This window comes from Brachyhypopomus gauderio, chromosome 5 (assembly GCF_052324685.1).
Source record: "Brachyhypopomus gauderio isolate BG-103 chromosome 5, BGAUD_0.2, whole genome shotgun sequence".
NCBI classification, from domain to species: domain Eukaryota; kingdom Metazoa; phylum Chordata; class Actinopteri; order Gymnotiformes; family Hypopomidae; genus Brachyhypopomus; species Brachyhypopomus gauderio.
In genome coordinates, this window is record NC_135215.1 from 36,019,374 (window position 1) to 36,029,373 (window position 10,000).

At 40.9% G+C, this 10,000-nt stretch overlaps 1 protein-coding gene across 2 annotated transcripts in view; it reads right to left on the minus strand.

Moving 5' to 3' along the window:
- sall1b (spalt-like transcription factor 1b) overlaps nucleotides 1-6,235 on the minus strand; it is a 6,346-nt gene extending 111 nt beyond the window's left edge. The window contains exons 1-4 of one of the 2 annotated variants that reach the window (XM_077007590.1): nucleotides 6,025-6,235; nucleotides 5,669-5,921; nucleotides 1,956-5,326; nucleotides 1-1,682 (exon numbers count right to left, since the gene is read on the minus strand). The exon at nucleotides 1-1,682 is cut by the window's left edge and continues 111 nt beyond it. In XM_077007590.1, coding sequence (XP_076863705.1) covers nucleotides 1,254-1,682; nucleotides 1,956-5,326; nucleotides 5,669-5,741 — 3,873 coding nt within the window. In that variant the 5' untranslated portion in view covers nucleotides 5,742-5,921; nucleotides 6,025-6,235 and the 3' untranslated portion in view covers nucleotides 1-1,253. Of the gene's footprint in view, nucleotides 1,683-1,955; nucleotides 5,327-5,668 lie in introns of both variants that reach the window. The other variant, XM_077007589.1, reaches the window with a different exon arrangement.
- Nucleotides 6,236-10,000: the final 3,765 nt, after the last annotated feature.

Here is a 10,000-nt window from a genome sequence, read left to right on the forward strand (position 1 = left end):
TCAACACTCACCTCACTATAAAAAGACCACAGCACAAATGTAATAACTATCATATAAGTTCAGGCTACAGTAGTTTGTTTGAAGCTCTTTTGCATTATCTCATTACCTCTTATAGGGTTTTTGTTGTTGCTCCCATAATCACACAATACCATCACCATAATGCCATTATACAGTCCACCTGCCACTGCTAACTAGAGTGTTATTTAAAGTCATGAAACAGTGAGGATGATATCTATGAATGGTGCACCTCTCTGATGAAAGGAGTCTTTTATTCTCTTAAGGTAGCAGGAGAGGTATCACTTACCATTGGAAAAGTCCATTCGACATAGCACAATGTGTTATTATTAGTGGGTTTATTGAAATGTAAATTCAGAGGACAAAGTGACCCAGATTTATATCAGAAGTGAAAGGGCATGAATTTTGTTGAGCAGGTGGAAACACTGGAAGCATTGTGTAGTACACACTAGTGAGGGACTACTCATGTGATACGAGCATACAGAAACATACAGACGGGAGGTTATAACATACAGAAAAGCCAAAACATCCTAAGATTGACATTTGAATCCTCTGAGCTATATGGAAAGTCACTCAAACCGTTCAAAAAGTCTGTGACATCTAACAGTATAATAATTATCCAACACACTTAACAAGCACACACACGATTGTGAATCCATAATGTAGCACCAGATTCATGTAGTTGTGGAACATGTGTCAAGTTCTGACATGACGTAAAAAGTATTTTAAAAATTACATGTAAACTGTTTGTAACAACATGTGGTACTGACAGGTAAAACGTGAATGCAAGGAATGATTTCAGTACTAATCAATACTTATGGGTTGTCCTCTTCAGCACTAATCAATACTTATGGGCCGCCCTCTTTAGTCCATCTATTAAACTCAAACAAACCCAACAGAAAACTCAATGTACAGCTGTTCATTAACAATAGTAATAAATAGCATTAATAATAATAAATAATCAATATTGTTATTAATTGTAACAGCTGTAATACATATCACACTCATAAAAGGGCAACATTCGAATATGTTAAAAAATATACAATATACTGATATGTAACAGTCTTATTATTTTATAAAACCAAATTAACAGCATATTAGTGTATACATATTTGAAAACATATTTTTAAAAAAGCATTTAAAAAAATGTGAATACTTGCAATGGAACAATTGATTTTTCAAAAATATTTTAATCAAATCACTAGTGTTTTATTCTCTGAAAAGAGACGGAAGGAATATTAATCAGTTTTACTGTGTTCAATCAACTGTGTAAGGGGAAAACCTGTCCTGTTCTCATCCAGACTCTCCAGCCAAGGGAGAGTTCTTCTGACATCTATATTACGCAGTTCTTCTAGATCTGCTGTCAGCCCATCAATAGGTGGACTTCCTCCATTTACAACACAAACTGACAGGTGTTGTATGCCTCCATTTTGAATCACAGAGGTTTCATTGGTCTTCATTTCCAAGTCATTAGTGAGAACGGCTGTAGCATGCTGGTCCCAGACACCCACGGACTCCCCACTGCTGGGTCCACTCGTGCTATCTTTTGGGAGAGTGTCTGGGATTCTCACACAACTGGATTTAAGGAATTTCATAGGATTATTGATGGAGAGTCTGCGACCTCGCCGGGCCAGAGGACAGTTCCACATATGGGTTCCCATATGAACCTAGATTGTGAAAAGTGGAAAACAAAAAAAAAAAAACATTCATATGAATCTCATCAATAAGCATAATGGGGTTTATTATCTACATTTTCACTGTAAGTAATGTAAGCATTTTAATTCTCAGGCATAGAGTAATACTATTCTTGTAGTAGGCCTTTTATTAGAATTAACCGGTGTATCTTAATTCTTATGTTACCACAATATTTCTAGGCCTTTTAGTGATAGTAACAGGCATTGCATTTTTTTACAACATATATTACTTATAAATGACTATACCTTCAGATTTCCTTTGGTGGTGAACGCACGACCACAGATAGTGCACGCAAACGGCTTCTCTCCAGTGTGGGTCCGCTCATGGATCTGCAGGGCACTGGAGGAAGAGAACGTTTTCCCACAGGTGAGGCAGAAATGTTGCCTGGGAGGTCGGCGTGGTGGAGGTGCTGGTGCTGGTGGAGCTGGTGGTGCTGGTGGTGCTGGAAGATCTGGCAGTGAGGGAGATGAGCAGGCCACAGCGTCTGGTCCTGAATCCTTCCCATCTCCGTTTAAAATACTGCTGACATCCACTTTTATTTTTGAGGCAATTAAGTGGCCCATGGAGGAATGAGGTGGGTTTGGTGCAGAAATAAGAGTCTGGTTTGCTGGCTCAAACAGCTGTGATGGCAGGTCTCGCATCTGGTGTGTGAGCATGTGCTGTTTTAAGTTGCCTTTAGTGGAAAACCCTCTGTTACACACAGTGCATATGAATGGACGCTCTTTGGTATGACTGCGATAATGAATGTCCAAGGCACTCTGGCATGCAAATGTCTTGTTGCAAATGTCACATGCATTGAACTTAGGTGCTCCCCGATCATGAGACGGAGACATCGTGGTCATTCCATCTTTTATCATATCTGCAGGCATTGAATCAACTTGGTTGGATCCTGTGAAGATTGCCTGGCATTGGCCTGTGCCAGTCAGGTCTATAGAACTTCTATGGTGTGCCTCGTACGTAAGGGATCTATCGTTCTCCACTGCAGACCTCTGTGGAGACAAGGAGTCGCCATGGCATGTAGCTTCAGACAAGACAGGACTCCTAAATCTTTGGCTCATGTGATCATCAACATAAGATGATTTTAGGATTAAGGAGTTCCTTCCTATTGGCCCATTCTCCAAACTATCATTTAGTAAATCATTCTCTTGCAAAATGTTTAAGTGATTCTGTGACCCAGCTGTCTTTACAGTCTGTGCTGACGTAGGAGATGAACAAAAGCTCTCCAGGGCAGATAATGAAGCTTTAGAGTCTGATAAACTCTCAGTTATTTCCATGTTCTCATCTAAGAGTTTTCCTTCATCATCCACATGCTTCCTCTCTACAGAGAACATCTCGTGCTTGACGGTCTCTTGGGAACCTTCTGAGAAGGTCACATTGGGCATGTGGCCAACCATATGCATGCGTATGTGCTGTTGTAAGACCATGGCATTGGCGAACTTGTCTTGGCATATGGGACACGAATGCTGTATCCTCAAGGGTGGCATGGCACGGTGAATGCTGTAGTGTGTTTTAAGGTTGCCTTTGGTTGTGAAAGCACGTCCACACAGCCTACACTTGAATGGCCTCTCGCCGGTATGTGTACGGTAGTGCATTTTAAGAGCACTCTGGCAGCTAAGCACACGGTGACACACCATACACTCATTGGAGTCACTTCCTGTGCACTTCCTGTCTATGTTCTCCACCAGTTGCTGCAGCTTGGTGGTTTCTGAGGTTTCCATGGAATTTGGAAGACTTCCAAGTGGAAACTTTGGTTTAAAATCCTCAGACAATAGTGGGATCAACGAACTTACATTTGTAGAGGCACTGTCAACACAAGTGCGGTTTTCTGAACCATCTATCGATGTGTTCGTAGACACAGGAATGCTTTTTTCAATTGGGAGAAAATGCTTACTGCCGAATTCCTCTGTATTTTTATTTCTTCTTTGAAATGCTGCAAATCCATTCAAGTCCGGAGTAGGAGACCTATTAATCGATACCATTTGCTCCTCTGTTTTGATTACATTTGGAAGACTTTGCAAAGGTGAAGGTAACATCAAGTGAGGTAAGTTAGTCACAGATGGTTTGCTGTCCAGCCAGGCGGAGGTGTGTTTGTTAGGAGGCATGGAAACACCATACGTAGTCCCTCTGTTCGTTAGAACATTATCCATGTGCTCTGGAACTGGGTATGGGTTCATTTGTATGTTTGGATATTTCTCTTTATGGCGCTGGAAGTGAACTTTCAGATTTCCTCGAGTTGAAAATCGATTTCCGCATATGTTGCATTTGTATGGTCTCTCTCCTGTGTGGGAGCGCACGTGTATTTGCAAAGCACTGTCACTTCCAAACACTTTGGCACAAAACCTGCATTTGTGCTTAAACAAACCTTCTTCAAAAGTCTTCTTACATTCAAACGAAGTCACTTTGTGTAGGTTGACTTTCCTTCTCTGAGCTAAAGCCGTTAAAGCATTCAAATCATCTACAATTTCCCCAATGCTGGGCAATGCGTTTGCAAAGATGTGATTTCCAGATGGAGAGTGAGGTAGACTGAGTTTATTATTTGATGTAGATGTACTATCACTGGCTAAGGCATGGTAAGGTGAATTAGTTGTACCTCCCTGCCTGTAGAGTGTACTATCAGCAACACATTGGTTTTCAGATGGATACGTTCCAAGTCTTGATATTAAAAGTTTGCTTCTATCGGTGTCTGTCATTTGGGAAATGTCTCTGCCACTAAACACTTCTGTGCTATCGTGGTTGCTTGATAAGACCGCATGCTTAAGTTGTTTAACACTGCTAATCCTGGCAGAGTGACTAGCAAGACTTTGCGCTAACCCTGCGGCTGCTGCTAGCTGTTGAGAGAGGTGGGAGCTCAGTTTTATTAGCGGGCTGGTCTGAGGAATCCCTGATGCACCCTGGCAGATGCTGGAGGATGCTGAGGTATCTGTACTCTGGGCCGCTAACAGTAATATCTGGTGCTGAATTTGCTCAATGAGTTTTAATTGTAGCAGCTGCTGTTGCTGTAGGGTTATGAGCTGCTGGATCAGACCAGGTAAGGCCACGGTGCGGCTGCCCTGACTGCTACTGCTAACCTCTGCATTCACACCGACCTCCTGACACCACTGAGCCACGGTTACACCGGTGCTCTCTAGGTTCTCAGGAAATACGTTGCTGCTGGTGGATGACACGTTACCCAGTTCGGGTGGAGAACCGGCCTGGGGCAGGACAGATGAAAACACTGAACCGAGTGTGCCAGTGCTTGTACGTGCGTTTCCCACGCCACTTTCATTATCCGATCGGGAGTGAACACCATTGTCACAACTGTTTGCCTCAGACGTGAGTGTGGATTCCTTGTTTGCCTCTAGGGTTTTATCCTTTGAAAAGTCATGCAATCCTTCAGAATCTTCATTACGCTCGCTGTCATTCATCAGCTCCTCTGCTTTGTGAGGAGACGAGTTGAGCGGGAAAGACATTGACGGGGAGGCAGGACGTCCGTTTTCACTTACTATTACAACTAACAGATTCTTTGAGCAGCTGAGCTGATGTTCCTGGAGATCTGGTAGGTTAAAGAACTCAGCACAGCATCTCCCACAAACGTGGACATCACATGGTGGAGAGCTGACACGTCTTACATCGTAGTCTGCATTATCGTTAGAGAAAAAAATGTTTTTGTTAGAAAAGATATTCATAAAATACCGTTCTTTAAACATTTTTGAAATGACTAATGAGGCAATTCTACATCATGGCAATAGTGATTCAACAGAAGATGTGTGACAGAAGATATTTTAAATACTGCACACATAGATTTTCATAACACCATAATTAAGGTGAGTAGACCATTTGACTTAAGACTCTATGATGAACAAGTTTTGATGAACGTGATTTTTAATATTAATGTGCATATTAAAAGCCAAACCTATTTTACCCATAAGACTATAATATTTATATAATAAGACGCTTGTTAAAAAACTGTGGAACTTACCTAAGCGTTCAGAAGACACACCACGCGGGTCCAGTTGGACACACTGGGGGTTTGCCTGTTTTCTCCGAGACATATTACCGATCCTACTTGAGCAAAGTAAAGAGAGGCCTCATCGCTTTCGAAAATCCTCCGATTCTCCGCCGTCCAGAGAGACTCGTACACGCGTGTGGAGCTCGCCGCGCACAGACTGGGCGGACTGGGCGAACCTCTGCGTGGCCAGTGCACCCACACAGCTGCCAGCGACACCTTCAAACTGGGGAGCAAAAGTTTATATAGCGTAGACGACTGCGATAACTAAATACAGTTAGGTGAGCCAAATAAACCTGACAGAAGTAGGTAAGTAACCTGTGGGCTACCTGAGGCATCTGAGAGACCCAGTTCGGGTTGAACATGCGCCACGGTGTTTTGGGTTCCTAAAAGCTCGTAGAACATATCAGCCTGATCTCGAACAATATCGCTGATACATTTCCAGTGCTAAAAACACCCAGAGCCATCTAGCAAGGAGAACTAAGGGAAAAAGCTCAAGGTGTTCATTCTTTGACAGCGTGAAGAAGTTGTGGTCCAGCCCATCCCAGTTTCTATTGGACATCCACACGGAGAGGAGGCGCTTCAGAGACACGAACCTCGCCTGTCAGCAGGAACCAGAGGTGGGCGACGGGGTGGACGCGTAGGGGTGACTTACGATTAGGTCACTTTAAATCCATGATCAAAGTCTGCTTTGTAAATTATTATATACTTCAATATGAAATAACACGTTTCAGTAATTTCATTACATATATCATTGTGAAAATATACTGTGGGCTTTTAGGTAAGATCCTTCAACTTCATAAAATTACTGCTTAAAATAATTATGAATGTAGGATACATGTAATGTATGTATTCTTCATAATAGGAATTATTTTTAGAATATTGAAGGTCATCTAGGAAATGTAGATAAAATTTTTTATTTAATTTCTTATAATCATCTATATATTTGAACTGAGCCAGTTGGCTGGTGCGAATATGTCTAATTTTTAATGCTTCTGTTTTCATCTTCAGCCTCAAATGGTTTTAGCTGCTGTTCCTCAGATGACTGGCAGCAAACGGCATCATTTCACAAAGTTCAAAGTAACCCTCAAACAAATATACAAACAAAACCAACAAGCAAAAACATAAGCCTGTTTTCACCTTTTATTCACTTAAAACAACAACCTTACAGGCTTGGGATTTTTCGTTCACCTTAGATGTGAGATAAACATGGCCAAGTGTGCTGACATCAAATTTTGATTTATTTATTCAGTGTAGAGTTCACAACACATGAATGCATATGTGAGTCTCATTGTGTGTGTGTGTGTGTGTGTGTGTGTGTGTGTGTGTGTGCGCGCGTATGTGTGTGCACGCGCACGTGTGTGCGTATGTGTGTGCACGCGCACGTGTGTGTGTGTGTGTGTGTGTGTGTGTGCGTATGCGTATGTCTGTGCACGCGCACGTGTGTGTGTGTGTGTGTGTGTGTGTGTGTGTGTGTGTCTGTGTGTGTGTGTGTGTGTGTGTGTGTGTGTGTGTGTGTGAAAGCAGGAGAACTCCCCAGGTGTACTTCACTACATCCTATGAGTCACCTTTTACAGTCTTTCGACATAAAGCATTTTGCTGGAGTGCTGCTATCTCGTGCCTGGGGTCCATAGCAACACACTTAATATGGGCAAATGACACCTTTAATGTCTATAAACAAACATTGAATGCCAGTCTTCTTTATTCATGTCTGACACCAGTATCTTCACACTGCACATGTCATCGTCTGACATTCTTTTGAAAAAAATTCTTTCCCATTAAAAACATCCTGATTTTTGAAAGGAAGAAAGGAAAGAAAATATTAAAACAATAATTTTGCAACTTGAAACTTGTTTCTTTTATGTTCTTTTCTTCTATATGTTTCATTTCAAAGTGAAATGAGTCAAAGCTGTTGTGGGGTAAACAAGTGAGTTTCTGTGCTCCTCAAAAAGCCCTTCATCATCTCGGCACCACGGCCAAGTGACAAACGCAGCTGCTTGAAAGACCTCTCCTTTTCTTTCTTCACAAAGACCTCAGACGAAGGAGCTGAGAGCTTCAGAAATGTTAAAAGAAAGAGCAAAATTCCACCTGATTCTAGAGCAAGCAGCATAGTCATCTGTTTTCTCTTCATCCATTCATAAACACAGCTTCTTTATCTCCAAATGAAAATGAGACTGAGAGAGGACGGGAGCCACAAATACTTCAGCTCGGGGAGCCATCTTGTTTCTTTAGTTGCTATTATGCTACGCTTCTTAAAATGTCATATTAGTTCATTTGGATGCCATGTGCTAGAGGTCATGTCAAACATAGCAGGTCACTGTGCAGTGGACAAAAAAAGCCCCCTGGTGTGGGACCATCATGGCCCACATAATACACCTCATCGATCCTTCCAAATTTGTTCCCACAAAAATTACTTTATTCATGGTTTTTGTTTAAGCTCAGTTTAAGTTTAGCTTCGTTCTTTTTGTACGTTTTTATGGGACCAAATTCAAATCTCCCTTAACCATAGAGTCATAACTGACAAGGTATTGTCTAGCATCTGTTTGCATAAATATAGTTAATATTTATGGTTTGTCACTCGTGTTAGGCAGGACCAGAGCTTACGGTGTGGTAAATCTGGCCATTAAAACTGCCAGAGAGGCAAGCGTTTTTGAAGATTGGCAGGTACAAAATTGACAGAATAAATATTTCTTCAGTAACTCCATCTGTGTCCCTTTGGGTACGTTGCATCAAAACTCTTCCAATCTTTCATCTTTACTACACTACATATATCATTGTCTGAGTTTTTATGTAAACTGCAAGAAGTTAAAATGTGTATTTTGTGATATGGTAGAATCTGTGTGTAAAATCTAACTTGGGTATCTGCAACTTCCTTTTAAAATACTATTTTTAAAATGTCTGAATATAAATTACATGTTACAGATTTACCAGAGTGTTATATAGCACTATACACAGATGCGTTAATATGTACCTGTGACTCAACATTTGCATGCGAGGGCAGCCATACCAGCTGCTGCTCTCCTGTGATTAACAAAGCAGATATCCACACTTTAGTTTGAATAAGGGCTTCTGTCACACCTGTGACACAATCATGTTTTAATCTCACAATATGAATTGCCATCCTTCCTCAAAGGCCCTAATGTTCAATATATGCTGTCATTTTTCACTCCAGGTCCACGTCTATTTGTCATGTTAGTGAATTGCCATTTAATTATCAGATGTCTTTGGCATTGTAAGTTCAAACAGGCCGGCTTCATAACAACAACTGTAATTGACATATTTCTTATATTTAGATTTTACTCACAAGGCGAATACAAAACACACAGTTGCACCCGTTTTTAAATCTATTATATTTCCAGAGGGAATGAGTTAGTGCTCGGCGTGAGTATAAGCCTTAAGAAGGCACGACAGATTATCGATGGTTCAGTACGCTTCAAATGAACGAGCTGAGAGAGGTATGAGGAGCATGTAGTCATATTTCAGGCAGTGACCTCACACACTGACTAACACCCTCAGTTATGTGAGCTTTTCATAGGAGCCACATTGAAACAGCAGTGCAGATACACATGCATGCACACACACAAAGACACAGTTCCCAGCAGTACTGAGTCAGTCATTGTCAGACATGTGACGACCTCTTATAATAAACTGAGTTCGCAGCTCAAATCAACAAAGATATAACTCAACTCAGTCACCTCTGACCGTGCCTTAGTCTTAGGCCATACAAAAGATAGTTGTTAAAACAATAATAAGCATGATCTAATGACCTGCAGTACTTAAAGGGGATTATTAGCATTTATTAGAACATAACAGTGTGACATGTCAGTGTTTATATTAATCTGTTTCAACTGTTTGGAGTCATTGGATATTTGCCTAAAAGTCACCAGTTTGTTTCTGCTTTTTCTGTTAGGCAATTCTGTGATTTTATAGTTATCAAACTCATGGCCTCATAATAATAAAACAATGTACTTGTGTAATTGACAGTACTACTAAAATATGTATAAACAAACTCTCTTTTACAGGAACAGAGGTAGAATACAGGAATTCCATAATAAAAACTAAATAGTGCAAACATTATATTACGACTTACCGAAAAAACTACAAAAGTTTCTTTCTCACTGACCTGCAGTTGCCTTCTTTGTATTTTTTCCAATATGGTACAGACATCTCCAGCTCTATGAGCAGGATATGTTAAAATCCCAACCCCTGTTTACAATGCTTAGTCATGAATGAAATTATAATGAGTCTCTTTTATGAGTCAGTGGGGATTTCACTAAGTCTGAAATGATGTTAGTTTCAGCACAG